Raw genomic sequence first — 16,073 nt, 5'->3', positions numbered from 1 at the left:
TAAAAATTATGTGGCTCATTGTTAAAAACAAACCCTACAGATGAATGGAGCCTTTTATTTAATCTGGATGACAGAAACCCTGCAGATAGAAAAACAAGTTTTATTACCCATTCTTACAAACCTTAGGAGATCTGTCTCCTTGGAAAGGTCACAAAAAGCCAAGGATTTTTTAGCACTTTCTAATCATGGCAGTTGCTCTCATCATTGCTTGAGGGGCTGAAAAGCTTTAAGATGTCTGGAGAGCAAGGCACTTTTTATTTGGGACACAGCTGTTAATTCTGGCTAGAAGCAACAGCCACAAAGAGGTTGGTTCAGCTCCCTGAAGAAAAGCTGCATTGCATTAAGCAAATCCAAGGACTCTGTTCTGGAACCATGTCTGCCACCACAGGAACTGAAAAGCAAACATATTTGGAAATTTGGTTCTTACCTTTTGCAGTAGAATTTGACTTACACCTCTTTGGCCAGCATTTCTGAAATAGAGTCCCAAGATCAAGACAAAAGTAATAAAGATCAGGAGAAAGTGAACAGGACAGAAAAAGCTACTGGAGACTAAATTGGGCAAGACTCCATGAGCTCCAGGAAGTGAGCAGCCTCTGACCACCTAAGTGAAGGAAGCAGCGCAAGCGCTGGATTGGGAAAAGCAATGCAAAGGAAAGGACTCAGGGGACAGGATGGGAGGAAGAGAGAAGTGATTGAAACAGAACTAACTTCTGCCATCACTGGAAGTTTTCAGCTGTGACTGGAGACAGTGCTAGGTAATCTCACCTAGGCTCCCTGTCTCACAAAATGTTGGACTAGATGATCTTTCAAGGTCCCTCCCAACCTGGGCTGCTCTGTGCAGGATTGTGCAGGAGCACAATCAAGCTGATCCCCACTCCACGGCCCTTTCAGGGCTTCAGAGGAAACAGCGTTCTGATTTGATGGGAAAGCATAAACAAACACGGGCATAATTTGTCATGTTACTGTTCAGACACAGAGTAACTTCTACCTCCATTTCAGGAGCTGTCTTTTTTTTTTAAGAAGCACAGATTTAAAATATAAAATACTTATTTCTCACAAAGCCTAATCAATTACTTCCACAGCAAAACCAGCATCACTTGGAACTGCAGCAATATAATAAGGCTCTTCCGAAGTGCTGTAAGGCCATTTAAAATTATACATATTCCCTGTAACATTTAAAATAATTTTATAAAGGAATAAATGAAGTGCAGCCTGAACTAAAATGTATTCTATCTTGTATTGTGGTGCTACAGGCAAACCCAAACCACAGGTTGTATGGCTTTGTCCAGACATAGTTTCACATGTCATCACATCTCACCAGCTGGATGATACCAATTATTTTAGTGCTGTTAGTGACAATTAAGTTTTTTCCTGAAAAACATCTGAAGCAGTTCTGGGTATTCAGTGACTGCAGGTACCCTCTTTTCAGATGAAGATCCAATATCTGAGTTCTTAAGTCTCAAGAGTAGAGATGCTAAACAGTCTTTTCCATATTTCAGCATATTCTGTCTTATAAAATAAATATATAACATAACTGTATCCTTAAATTGTTACCATATTTCATATGACTTCTCTACGAGTTTGACCAAAGAGTCTTGGAATAGAAGCTACTATTTAAACAATCATGTTTTGCCTATTCTGCCTTCTCTTATGATGATTGCCTGGATTTGGGTCAAAAGCAAGTAATCAATTACAAAAACTTGTTTAGAAGTGAGCTTCTTAGAGATGCATTATGGACACATTTTCATTTTTAATACACTTACAGTTCTATTAATAAACAAAAAACAAGTTCCTTTTGAATTTTCAAATATTCTGGTATATTTTTCATAAATATTTGTATTAAAATGGTCATCTGTCAAATTATACAAGTCCAAAATAGGTGCCTGATCAAGCAAAGATTTATCTTTTACTCACAGGATATGTACAGATGTTTGACTTAGTAGTTATATACACACACGCATACCAAGCTGAAGGAAATTACTGAAGTCTGCCAACTGGAGGACAGTGGAGCATCCATTTGGCAGATGTTTATTTCCTGTGCTGCTCACCAAACCATAGTTGGCATATACTGAACCTCTGTTGAACCCTAGGGAATGTAATTTCAAACAACAGAATAAGAAACTGGGCAACGTTCAGCAGGAGGCTATTTAGAGGGTATCCTTCTGTGGGAGCCAGCACTACTTCAGAGAAGTAGTGGATGCATTTTTGTGGGCAAAAAGCAGTCCTTGATTATATTTTAAAAAAATTAAAAGAAAGTACATAGTACCAATGTGCCAACAGAATTCCTGTGTGAAAACAAATGGATCTAACTGTTAGCTTTGGAAGTAGCTTCTGAACTTTCTCCATTTCTGCAGTCTTCTTTTAAATCTCTAATAGTAGATCCAGCTCTTCCATAGGTACCCTCACTCTCAATTCTTTTTCGGTCATTAGATCGAGTGTCTCTTGCACATCATCAGGGAAATATTCTACTGCATCCATATAGAGCACCTGAAAAGGCAACAAGAATGTTTGCTGTGCCATCTTTCTATCACAGCGAGAAACAGTATAAAGTAAGAAGACAGGCAACAACTCTGTAGCAAGAACATAAGAAATATATACTACTTTAAAATAATACAAACAGAATTAGTACTTCTACAGTGACAGCCAAGTAGATGCTTTATCAAGAGACTTCCAACTTTTACTAAATAACTTTATTTAAAAAGATAAAACAGAAGTCAAGAGGCACTGGAGCATTTGCAGCATATACAGACATTACTTGAGGAGTTGCAGGTGTTCCTCAATAATTTTCTATACTATTAACTATATACATTTTTATTTGCCTATATATTTCTGGTACTACCATGCTCATGATAAAACACAGTCTGAAAGACTCATTCACTTCTAGATCACACAGGACTTATTACTGCCGTGCCTCAATGCAACGCAACACTTTTGTGTCCTGAAACACAAACGGCACTGAGTACTAACCATGTTTCCATTTCAGATGCATCTCTTATTTGCAGAAAATCTTAACAGTACTTCCTCAGCAATTTCTTCTTTCATTTGCATATAACTCAGTACAACAGCTACTAAAGTCTAGCTTTTTTTCAAATACAGAACTTCATAAATTAGAATATGATAGGTTTACATGTTTTCTGTGCCTACCTTTGCCCAAGGACAGTTTTGAAGGGCTTTATAAAACAATCCTTTACTTTTTTCTTTTTTTCCTAGTGAAGCCTGTGCAAGAAAAAGAAATGTTCATAATTCAGTGCAGTAATAGCTGAAATAATGAAACAATTACCTCTGAGATAAAGAAATGACTGCTGAAAAGCTCAGAGTTCTTCTGCTGCTGGGGAATCTTTATTATTATATCTTGTGGTAGCTATTCAATTTGTCACGTTACACTGGTTACACTCTTCAGATGTCTTTAAGGAGTTTCAGGACTTTACTTGTATGACAAATAACAGAACAAGAACTCACAGAAAGAACCTCTGCTGAGTATTTCAGTTCGAGTCAGTACCTTTGCCTAGATAATAATGCAGGAGTGCAGATTATTAACCAACATTTATATCTGATATGCTACACATACACTGCACAAGAGCATCTTTGGTACAGTGCAGGTGATAATCCATTGGTGTTATGCACTGAAGAGACCACACACATACATGTTCTTACTGAGCAGAAGCTTGGTAAGGCTGAACCTCCTTACATATAAAAATGTATATGACAAATTAGTATCTGTCTGGAAGGAGTTAAAACTTCTTCCTCAAAGTATCCATTTAACTATGTCATACAAGTATAGAGCACACAGCTATCATGAAATTTAGAAGAGAAAGGCAGCAGAGGTCAGAGTGCTGAACAGTCTCCTTAGCTTCAGCCATCCCAGTTACAGATAGAAATAATTACACAATTTCTGTGAAGAAATCTTTTGAATTGAAAAACTTTGAAAAACACTTCACAAATGCAATTTTATGGTAAACCTAAAAAAGCACCAATTTCAAAGTACTGAAAACACATTAAATATTTTGTGATCTTTGGAGAAGAAGAGATCTTCCATTATGAATTTACCTTTTCTTTTGTTCTGACTACATCAGTACTGTTGCTAAAAATCAGCAACTTGTTCCTTGTCAAGTTTTAAAATATAGAAATTATTTTTCATATTATTGATACATTGGTTGTAGACACTTGTGCTTTTCTGGTGCAATCAGAATCACAGAATCTATTAGGTTGGAAAACACCTCTGAGACCACAGAGTCCAAACTTTGAACGAACACCACCTTGTCAACTAGACCACGGCAGTAAGTGCCATATCCAGTCTCTCCTTTTACTGAACAGCAATGAATTTCACTCACTCACAGGAAACCCAGGGCTGCAGTTCTGCAAAGAGCTTTCTGTAACATTCTGCCTTTGCATTCTTCACAGTCACTGAGGTTGGAAGGGAGCTCTGGAGACCGTGTGCTCCAAGCCCTCTGCTCAAAGCAGGGACAGCGAAAGCAGGCTGCTCAGAACCACATCTCTGTGGATAGAGACTACATAACCTCCAAACCACCACTTCCAGTGTTTCACAACCCTTACAGTAAAAAACCTTTTTCTGATGTCTAAACAGAATTTGATATATTGATTCAGCTTGTGGCTTTTGCCTCTTGTCCTGTCACTGGGCAGTACTGAGAAGAGTCTGGCTCTCTTCACACCCTCTTATGAGGTATTTCTATACATTGACAGTATGTTCCAGGACCCTTCACTCCTCCAGGCTGAACAATCACAAGTGGACATTGTCTATCTGGACTTCAGTAAGGCCTTTTGATATTGTCTCCCATAAGATCCTCCTAAACAAGCAGCTAAAGTAAGAGTTGGATGCACAGACAGCAAGACAGATGGAAAGCTGTCTTAAAGTCTGGGCCCAGAGGGTGGAGATCCATGGAACAAGTCTAGTTGGAGGCCAGTAATTAGCAGTGCCCCTGGGGACAGTATTGGGTCCAATGTCATTTAACATGTTTGTTAACGACCTGGCTAATGGTGCAGAGTACACCCTCAGCAAGCTTGCAGAGGGCGTAGCTGATACACCCGAGGGTCATGCTGCCATCCAGAGGGAACACAATGGGATAGAGAAATCAGCTGACAGGAACCTCAAAGTTCAACAAGGAGAAGTGTAAATTCCTGCAACTGGGAAGGAACAACCCCATGCACCAATATATGCTGGGGCCTACTCAGCTGGAAAGTAGCTTGGAAGAAGAGGAACTGAGGGTCCTGGTGGACATTAACTTGAGCAGGAACCAGCAATGTGTCCTTGCTGGAAAGAAGGGCTAATGTTACCCTGGACTGCATCAGGCAAAGCACTGCCAGCAGGCTGAGGGAGGTGATGCTGCCCCTCTACTCAGCACTGGTGAGGTCACACCTGACATCCTGCATCCAGCTGCTGGCTTCCCTGTAAAAGACAGACATGCAGATACTGGAAAGAGTCCAGCAAAGGGCCACTAAGATCACATGGGCATCTCTCCTAGGAGGGGAGGCAGAGAGAGTGGGGACTCTTTAGTCTAGAGAAGGCTTGCGGGGTTATACATATATATAAATGCCTGAAGGGAGGGTGCAAAGAAGAGGGAGCCAGACTCTTTTTAGTGGTGCCCAGTGACAGGATCAGAGGCAACAGACAAACCAAATCACATGAGGCTCTGTATGAACATCGGGAAACAGTTTTTTACTCTGAGTGTTACTGAGCACTAGCATGGGTTGCCTGGACAGTTATGGAGTCTACAGGAGATATTCAAAACCTATCTAGACACTGTAGTAGACAACCAGCTCTAGGTGGTTGAACAAGATGACCTCCAGAGGTCCCTTTAACTTCAACCATTCTGTGAAGTTAAAAAAAAGCAGGATAGAGATTTGACTGAAATATCAAAGACCTTGTAATTTCCTTTCAGAACCACAAAGTAGGTCTAAATCATAGTCATCTTTTCTGATTTTACTCACATGAAAAATAATAAAAACATACATCCCTACAATTTACTTCCTCTTTTCTTAAGTTTTTCTCCCCTGACAACTTACCTTTATATTGTAAGATTGGGTGGAATCCATCTTTTGACATTTTATGACATATTTTTATCTATGTAAGATGACAGACACAGTAACTTGCCTGCATCCATATTAAGACTACACTGTCAAAGCTATTACTCCTAATCCATGTGAATTACATTTTCCTTAATATTCCCAGCAATAAGAACCAATACAACTCACATATATCACCTTGCAAATCATAGAGGCATGGCAGCATTTAGTATTCATTCTTTTATATAGGATTGCAGCTGTGTTCTTGAGAATTCCAAATACAGTAAAATAAACCAAAACTGATAAGTCTTCATCTTACCATAAAGTTCAAATACATTCTCCACAGCAGTGGACAATGGGTACCATTTTCACTCTGAACTGCGTGTTCAAATAGAGCTACAATGCGATTTGTTAATCCAGTTTCAGGAATAGTACAATGTACTTCACCAACATCTGCCCTGAAACACAGACAAAAGAAGAAACAAGAGTCCTTTAAACCCAAGCTAAGGGACCGCATCCAGGTAAGAGAGGGTAAAGAACAATGTACTGTCTCTGCAGCACTGTGTATAGCCACGTTTTTGTAATTCACGCTACAAACTCTGCATGTTATAAACAATATTTTTAGCACTTGCTAATATAATCAACACATTTTTAAACAGGAAAAGTAGTTAAAAAAAATATATATTTTTTGTGAAAAATTCTTTTAGCATGGTCAAAAGTAATTTCTTTTTGAATACGATAACCCACTATCATATGACCTTAAAACATCTTCATTCAAAATAATTTCTTCATTCTAAGCTTGGCATAGCATCTCAAAACAAATTCAAGTCTGGGTCACTAGATCCCCTGGTGCCCAGGCCAGTTTGTTCAAATTTACCCATCATCCATGTAAGGCCATACACTGGTCTTCAATCCAGGCCAAAATTACAGCTCTGGATCTCAACCATGATTACAGTAGTAACTTTCACCCAGAGATTCAAAATCCTTAAGTTCCAGGCATGACACAAAAGCAGGTATTTTTCACCAAAGCATTGATTTCCATCTACAGCTTGAAGAAACAGCCTGGAGCACTGACAGCAATGTTCCTTCTGTCTGTGTGTGCCTGCTTAGCCTGCCAGCTTGTCCCGCTCACCATCAACACTTGGCTCCTAATCTGCCCCTTTTTTCAAGGGTCTTTGAGGTAATTTGTCCTCTCATTTTAACCTTTGCCCCGAGGCAAAATTATGAAATCTATTCTGCATGGAATCAGATATTTGAAGCCCTGTACCTAACACTGACTTCCATATGTTCCTGTTTTACCTTTCATGTTCATTTCTTCATCTGAATACCGTGCACTTAAACAAGCAGAAATACAAGCCAGAATAGCAAACAGTCACATACAGCACAGACGTTTTCTTAGTTTGTCACAACATCACAAAACATTAGTTTTATGCATGACTGACAGGCCACTTATCTCCCTGTTGCAGTAGTTCAGCTCTGCTCTTGCAGCATCCAATTTGTCCCTTACAAATATAACCTACAGGAAAAGCTATGCTAGCAGCAAAAAATCTGGAAAGGAACTCAGCATCAGTTTCCAGTAAAAATAATGAAAATCTATCATAGTGTCAATCTGTAATTAACAGTAAATTGAAATCCAATCCTCCTTTACAATTGATGCCTGTAGAATTCTTATTGCAATTTAGGATGACACAGAGTGACAGCTCAGGAATGTCACTATCATGTATGAATGCCTGTTGCCCGACTGCGGCACTCAAAGCAGTGGATGCGCCCTCATTTCAAAGTATATTGATAATTATGTAATTTCATCAAGTGTGAATATTGTAAGTTTACAGCTATGTAAAACTTGCAGATAACACTTTACTAGAAATCTGTTGCTATGTGCAGATGCAAACAACCAAGCTGCCCATGTTATTAGATATGTAGGTAGCAGTGGATAGGTAGCTCCAAGCAACAAGTAGACAACAGTTAAGAGACTAAGCTCTAAGAATGAACACATACCTTGTTCCCCACATTTCCTACCCTCTCCTCCTTTCTCAGGAGCAAAAACAAAAATCACAGACCACTACAAATTAGAGAATTTCCAGCCTCTTCTACCTAGCAACAGCCCCACATGAAAACTAAACTCTCAAGGACTCACTATGGAAACAGATCTGCCACAATTGTATTCTGTGATCCAGAAATAAAGTAGAGCAGCCAGCTCAGACAGAAACTGCAGCATAGCTCTGTATTACACTCCTTATTGCTGTAGCATTATAATGCAGCAGTTTCTAAGCTCATAGTGTCTACCTTGGCCATCTACACAGGCTTAGTTATTTAAAAATTCTTTAAAGGAATGTGTACCACCCTGATGCCAGTAGCAAGTAATCAAACAAAGCAACACAAAAGCTGGTCCAGTAGAAAGGACATGAGGGTATCCCCTAGGGCTCTAATTCTATTCAAGATTCTGCTATTGACTCCCTGATCAGCCTTGAACAAAAAAATCTTCCCTAGTTACAGCTTCATCTGCAAAATGAGAACTATGACAGCATTTGCTCTCCTCTATTAAGTTATCAGACAGATTTAAAAAAGCATAATTGTAAGGAGCTGCAAGGTATTACCTCTGGACTTTCTCTGTGAGTTTTTTTCTCATCTGCTCTGCTTGGATTGCAAACAGCCATGGCTCTAAAGAGTTAGCAGACCTTGTGACATTATCAAAAAATCTTCGTGCTTTGCTAGCACTGTGAGACTTTCTTTGGATGTGGATGTATGACCTCCAAAGAGACTGGTTGCTAGGATACCGTTTCAGAGCCTCCGTTAGTGCCTCTCGCAGAGGATTCAAAGGATAAACACTAATTTTCATGTGAAATCTCAGTAAATTTGTATGCAGCAGCATGACAGCTTCAAGAGCACTGGGAAAATTTTGAATGCCAAAATTCTCTCCAGTTTTTTCACATTTCTGTGGACCAGAAGCTTCAAGTTTTTCTGAAGCCTGTGTATATATTAGTACTGCAGCATCAATCCCAACAGTCAAATACTGGAACAGTGCATAACAACCAACCAAGTTAACCAGCTGATCAGCATCACTGACCTGATCCTGATCAGAAACTGGCGTTTTACTTAAATAATCTTGCAGTGCATGCTCATATGTTTTACGAGCTTTCAAGACATTCACAGATAACACTTGTCCACTATAGGGCACATATGGTCCACTTTCAGTCAATTTGGTCAATATATGAACAGCACGTGACATAACAGCCCCTTCTATACTTTCTAGCAGTTCCACTTCCAGCTGAGCATAAAGCAGGCTGAGGCTGCAGAGGTGGGCACTCTTCAATCCTCCTGTCCCTGCTGTGCAAAGAGCTGTGTCAAACACCTTCCTGGCATCATCTGTGTTACCAAGCAGCCATTCTAGGTAGGCATAGAGTTTCCAGAGAGTAAGGTTGTTTCGGTTGTCAGGTGCTTTAAGGAAATTCTTGGCCAGCTTTTTACTCTTCCTCCCTTGTGCTTTTAGCTTCTTTTTCTTTTTTGCTTCGAGACATTGAATCACCTGCAGTGTAAATAAACAGAACAAATTGTGAGAGGGGTGGAAGAAGAAAAGAGAAAAAATCCTCACAGCAATTTTTTACTTCATTACTGTGTTTTGTTTTCATATTGTTCCATATTTCACCACCAGCCAGATCTGTTGCTACTAAGTACTCTAAGTTGTCACAACTGCCGGTTGTCAGCTCTCTCCAATACTGCCAAATTACACACACTTATCATTCTTACTCCTGCTGCTGACATTAAGTAATATCAAATTTCACTCTTTTAAAAGGCCAACTGCTCAAACACAGAGCTGCTAACCTGCAACGACTGAGAAAGGAAAAATAAATTATGCATCTTATGACTAGCACAACTAAACCCAAGTAGCTTTTCACAGCAGGAAACCTTCTGACAGACAAATCTGGAGATCGGATGGGAAGATTAAAGGACAGGAGATCTTCTGGTCAGGTAGTGTTGAAGTAAGAGACAGGGATCTCATCCATAAGGAAACACAATACCAAACTTTCTTAAGCATTAAAAAGACAACCCGGATTCTCTGCCCTTCTGTGGGTATTTATTAGAACAGTTTTACTTGAATAAATCCATATTCATAGAATGTTAAGGGTTGGAAGGGACCTTAAAGATCATCTAGTCCCAACCTTCCCTGCAGCAGGCAGGAACACATTCCACTAGACCAGGTTGCTCAAGGCCTTATATAACCTGGCCTTGAACACTGCCAGGGTTGCAGCAAGTGACAAGGTGTGATATCCTTCAATAACACTCCAGATGTAACTTGTACAGGAAGTAGAAAGTTTCTTGATTAGGTGCTTCTATTATGGTATTGGGGAATTATGCACTTAGTAGGACAGTTTGGTAAAAGTACTTGGTTGACTCACTTTGCCCTGAAAAAACCACTTGCGACCATTCCTGTCCAGCATATAATGTATCATATAATAACATTTATCCAAAACTTTAAAAAAGTTTGCTGAATGTATGCCAGTGTGTAACACGTATTAAAGAAAAGGGTTTGTCAGTTTGCTTTTTTTTTCCCCCAGTGCAATCTTAACTAGCATTTCCTGATTTGAATACTTAGTCCTGCAAGACAATTTTCATCAGTATTTATTCTAATTCAATATAAACATTAATACAGAATAAAGCCACACATCACAAAAGTCATTATATGCAGACTCCTCATTACCTTATATATTTCATACTGTAACCAACAAACAGACAGATTAGATTTTTCCTTTCCTGTAAATATCTGGAATAGAACATGGAAAACATTCTGTATGAACTCCTCTCCTTCTTTACAGTGGCCTATCTGACGTCTCCCTCGTAGCATTGTGTCCATATGACCAATACTGTTGAATCCAGAAAGTGGAAAATCAACAGAAGTCAGCGGTTTATCATCATAAAGCACACTGTCAAAGATGTTATTTTCATCCATGGCAATATAGAGACTGGAAGGAAAGAGTTTACTTGTACATGGAACTCCTAGGAATTGCAAAAATGAGTACAACAGTTGATGTTGAAGATTTGGATTTGAAAGACGGATTAAAGATGGTCCAAGATCATCAAATAACACCTAAAAAAATCCAAATTACAAAACTCCATTAGTTTAGGCAATCGAATAAAAGCAGTAAATCTGTAACTTATGTAATTAAAGAACCTTTTCAAGTCAATAAAATTTAGAATTACTATTTAGTGGTATGAGAATGTGATTCAAATAAAAAAGAGAGAAGTAAAACAACAATATGGTTTTCCAGTCAGACTGTTACTTTGCTATGAAGAGATTTCTTCGCCCTTGAGCATCAAAGACCTCCACAGAAAACTTACACAATGAAGGTCTGAAAGATATTATTAGCTTAGGCCATTTAACACATTTTGATTTGAAAATCAATGTCTGACTATTTCCCAAGGGAAAAAAAAATCCAACTATCTGACTTAAAGGCAACAAAACCTTTGTTTATTTAATGCCTATATCTTCTTTGTTTATTTAATGCCTATATCTTCTTAAACACAAGACTACTGTGACATTTCCACAAACAGATGACAGGCATCAGTGAACAGCAAAGACAGACTACTTGCCTGCAGAGTTTCCAAAGTTTACCATGAGCTTCCTATGGATTTGAGAAGTCTCAGCATAAAACCTCAGGTAAATTTGGAATTTCAAAAAAAGAAAAGATCTTTCTTCCAAATGAAGAAAAGTAATACTCTTCTAACATATCCACTAGCAATGAATTCAAATTAAAGGATAATTAGTCTTATCATCTCCCCTTGTTTTATTATATCACAGTGACCTGTCTTTCTGGATCTTCACACTCTTCTTCAGTTTCCTTTTTGGTTTTGTCTGGCCTCCAAGGTAACCAATGCCTTGCTTCACGGGAATATTCAATATCCAACCAAATATGCCACTTGGGGAGAGTTTTATCCTTTATTTCTTGATCCTCATCTATCTCTTCATCATCCTCATCATCTAAAATCAAACCAAGACACATACACACAAAATTATTAACGAAAAATTAATTCACCAAATCCAAAGGTCAGACACGACACACAATTTAACTACTTTAACAATGCAAACAAATACAGTGCTAATAAAACAGACACAAGACAGAGCTGAGAATTTCCACATTACAGTTCTGGGTTTTGACACCAACTCTTACTGTAAGAGTGGGAAGTTTCCAAACTTTTAGAAGCTCTGAATCAGTGTCAGCACTCAAACTTTCTCATAGAGGAGAAAATACTGATGGGCTGTGGACCACTTTTATCAACAGCAATTTGCAAGCAACAGCCAAGAGTCAGTCATCTTTTTGTGCAATTTAGGCTCTTCATACCTAGGTATAAAATCTCATATATGCTCTATGAATACTTTTGTGCATAAAACATTTTGAGAAAAACACTGTATGAAAAAGCAGTACTTCAAAATTAAACACTGCAAAACAAGCTTGGACATATTGCTTTAAAATACCAGGTATTTTCAATATTTTCATTAATGTGCAATTGAAACAACCCATGTAGTTAAACACACACACAAAATGAAGTGCTTAACCATATTCAATCTTATGATAATCTTTCTGGACTATTAAATAAAATTTTCATATTTTTCTTGTGACAGTAATATATTAATTCTGTGCAGAACCTGTAGGCTAAAGGAAAGCTTGTAAAGATTTTTCTGACACATTTTTTCTTTCTTGTTGTTGAGGAAAAAATAGCCCTCCTAATTTTTTTTTTTTGGTAAGAAAATCAAGCCATTTCTATACCACCTCCACATTCTTGATCCTGGTATTTGCCATTAAATAGGTAAAACACTCCCAATCCCAGTTCTTAAATTTCAGGTAAAACAAACAGGTGGTTGCAAGATTTTTACCTTCTATGTATTTTTTGTGATCAGTAGCCTCTCCCTTAGCCAGCAACTCTATGAAAAACAACAGCATTTCCACGCTCTAACCAAAGCTTGATAAAACCTGGCAGTTTTAATGACCACACTTAATTGTAGATTGCACCTAACTTTTGGAGTTGACACATAAGGGGAAAAGCACTTGTATGTGCCAAGGAAATTCCATCTTAATCCAGGGACAAGGGACGCGCACGATCATCTTTCAGTTCCCTTGTTTACTAAAAGCAGAGCCAAACTTGCTTCATTAGAGTTGCTGCAGTAGCAGGAACAGCAAAAGCAGAGACAGCTCATCTCTGGTCAGACACATTCCAGTCCCCTGCTTCCCCTCACAATTTATCTGATTGAGAACTAGTCCTTGGCATGAAGGGAAGCACTGTAGACCAGAAAACAAGGTGAGACTAAGCAGCAGGGAGGCATTTTCTGCATCACTGTCTACCCAGAAGCACTCCAGGCAAGTGAAAATGGAATTCCTTATTTTCTGCATCACAAAAAAAAAGGAAAGGTTTTCCTCCTACTTCTACTATATCTTTGCTTAAGAAATCTGATTCTAGAAATAGGATCATTAATCTAGCTATCCTTGAGGCAACTATCATCTAATAATGTAATCCCACCTCATCTACCAATATGATGAAAGGGTCTCAAAGGAAGTAGATTCCTTTCACTTTTAGTGGGCGCGAGTGTCCACTAACTACTCACACTTTTAGCCTTTTCAGCACAGAGTGGCAAATATGCCATCCTCTGCCTTAATTCTCATCCTAGGAAGGACAGCAATATTCCATAAACAATATTGTACAACATTCAACACATACTATTTCCTGTAAAGTGTGATAGACATTATCTTAATCTCCGTAAATACTTCTAAGAACTTCTACACAAAAACATGAGAAGAAACAGCTTATGTAATTCTAATCAAAATGTTTAGGAGAACACACAAACATAAAAATACACATATTGACACACACATACCATCCTTAAGAGCAACCCATCCACCCTTTTCTTGTTGGTGCATCCATGCTTTCCAGCCTCTTGCTCCTTTTTCTCCAATTCGTGGTTCTCCACTATCCCAAAAGGGTTCAAAGAATTCCACCTGTTGTTTCAGGCAGGGGCAGCCAAAACAAAACAGAAAAATCATTTTTACTGCTGTACAAACACCACCTGAGTCAACTTAGGTTTTCCAGACCCTACAAGCACCTATCTGGGTGCAATTGCTGTACCTAAAGACTCGTTTAGATGCTGCTTAAGATTCAGCAGGGACAACTCAGTACTTCAGTTATGCCTGTGACACATAAGGACTGTCACCAGCTCTTCTCGTGAACATAAAGATTGTTTTTAAAGGTATTAGGCTTTAAAGATAGCAAAATACTTTTGCTATAATAGCCTTATGTCCTATATGGATCCTACAAGGATAAAGATCCGAAGTCCCCAAGGCGTGGCTTTCAGATCCCAAATCTCCCCTTCCCCCTAACTTCCATGGGACTACGAAGATTTTGGCTAATGGAACGAAAACTGAATCACATACCTATGGTCAAATCAAAACGTTACAGCTGAACATTAATATGACTGGACTAAGGACAAGAGGAAAAGATCAGTAAGGCCTTTCATTTCTCAGATTTCAGGGTGGTCAATAAGGTCAGGGCACTTTCCAGTGAATCAGAAGTCCAGGGTTCTAGTCCTGACTGTCACTGCCTCTATGCAATCGGTCACCTCTAGATTCACCAATTGTATATTTTTATATATATCTTTGTATGTCTGTTTTGTATATCTTTAGCTCTAATGACCATCTCTCTCTGATTACATGCTTCTGCTGAGTACTAACCCTTGGCCTGGACACTGAGATGTGACTGTTAATATAAATATTAACAATAAAATTTACTCTAAGAAAAATCAAGCATCAACACACCAGAAAATGCACAGCTTACAGCAACTGCAAAATCTAATTCTGCTCCTCATGGATTTATTCTTTGCTGCAAGTGAGAAAGTGAACTGTGAAAACAGTGCAGAAACAAGTAATTCCAGACTGAGTCATGACGCTTCTGCAAGAGAGCAGAATGTGTGATCAGCTGTAAATCTGGCATTTTCCTCTTTTCAAGAACTGCACTTTCCAACCAAAACACTGTCCTTGTAAATCAAGGTTCCTTTTCATCCTGCTTTAAGATTTTTTAAATACTACAGATAATCTTGAAGTTTTTCAAATGACTAGAACTATAACTCTGTATATGTGTATCTGTGCAACTATATCAAATCCCACCTGATAGCTATGACTGAACTCTTAACTTTTGGCTCTTTAGGAAGACACCACAACTATTTAACCCTTAAGATTGCTCCATTTGTGGGTAACAGCACTAACTGAGAGAACAGAAATGGAGTCTCAATTATTGAAAGCATGAAGCTGTTCCTAATGGAGGCATCAAATTAATAAAAACATGTAACAGAGAACCTTAGAAATTTTTTCAAGAACTGTCTAGAAGAGAAAGATTTTAGGTCATATCAGATTTCTCCACCAACAGTAATAAAACAACAGCATTTCTGGGGAAAAGAAGCAGGGCAAGTGTTAACTAGACACAGACATTGGTCAGCTAGTTCTATTTTTTCCTATTTTTTCTATTTTTTTTCATCTTTAATTAGTAAAAAAGAAGTCATGAAATGACTGGTTATCACACTTGTATTATATACAGCAGAAGTAGCTGTTTGGCCTGCAGTTCCAGAGAACCCACAAGCATTTTTTCAAGGAAAGCATCACCTTGAAGAATCACTAAGTAAGGGGTTATCCAAAATATTTCCCTATGTCCTCAAAAATTCATCAACATGTTCCTGGTACTGCATTCTCTGTAACAGATAAAGACACACACCCATTTAAATGGAAATTGCTACCTGTCCCCTTGTTGGTAGATCTTTTACACTGTCAGGTTTAAAGAAGGTGAAGTCAATCAGAGCCTGAAACAAAGACACTGCTTTCTCAGAATGGCCAGCCTGTCTCAGAAAGTGGCACTGCTGAATAAATATACCTGTAAAGTAAAGAAGATAAAATTTTAGTATTTCAAATTAATCTTGTTGCTAAATATTTTATTACAGCCCACATATACAAAATACATACATGAAGTGCTGTAGTGCATAATTGTTTTGGAACAGTATCAAAATCCAAAACACAGGG

The 16,073-nt window shown here is 38.4% G+C and overlaps 1 protein-coding gene across 3 annotated transcripts in view; it reads right to left on the bottom strand.

The window, feature by feature from the left end:
- Positions 1-2,234: 2,234 nt before the first annotated feature.
- The window catches only part of NRDE2 (NRDE-2, necessary for RNA interference, domain containing), a 30,238-nt gene continuing 16,399 nt past the window's right edge, over positions 2,235-16,073 (bottom strand). For 2 of the 3 annotated variants that reach the window (XM_027637813.1, XM_027637810.1), the window contains exons 7-14: positions 15,794-15,927; positions 13,889-14,009; positions 11,823-11,998; positions 10,721-11,107; positions 8,619-9,547; positions 6,341-6,479; positions 3,145-3,216; positions 2,235-2,487 (exon numbers count right to left, since the gene is read on the bottom strand). In XM_027637813.1, coding sequence (XP_027493614.1) covers positions 2,362-2,487; positions 3,145-3,216; positions 6,341-6,479; positions 8,619-9,547; positions 10,721-11,107; positions 11,823-11,998; positions 13,889-14,009; positions 15,794-15,927 — 2,084 coding nt within the window. In that variant the 3' untranslated portion in view covers positions 2,235-2,361. Of the gene's footprint in view, positions 2,488-3,144; positions 3,217-6,340; positions 6,480-8,618; positions 9,548-10,720; positions 11,108-11,822; positions 11,999-13,888; positions 14,010-15,793; positions 15,928-16,073 lie in introns of those variants that run through there. The other variant, XM_027637811.1, reaches the window with a different exon arrangement.

The sequence above is a fragment of the Corapipo altera genome, unplaced genomic scaffold (assembly GCF_003945725.1).
Source record: "Corapipo altera isolate COAL_440 unplaced genomic scaffold, ASM394572v1 23, whole genome shotgun sequence".
NCBI classification, from domain to species: Eukaryota; Metazoa; Chordata; class Aves; order Passeriformes; family Pipridae; genus Corapipo; species Corapipo altera.
Note: the sequence above shows the minus strand (reverse complement) of the source record. Positions and strands in the feature narration are given on the sequence as shown.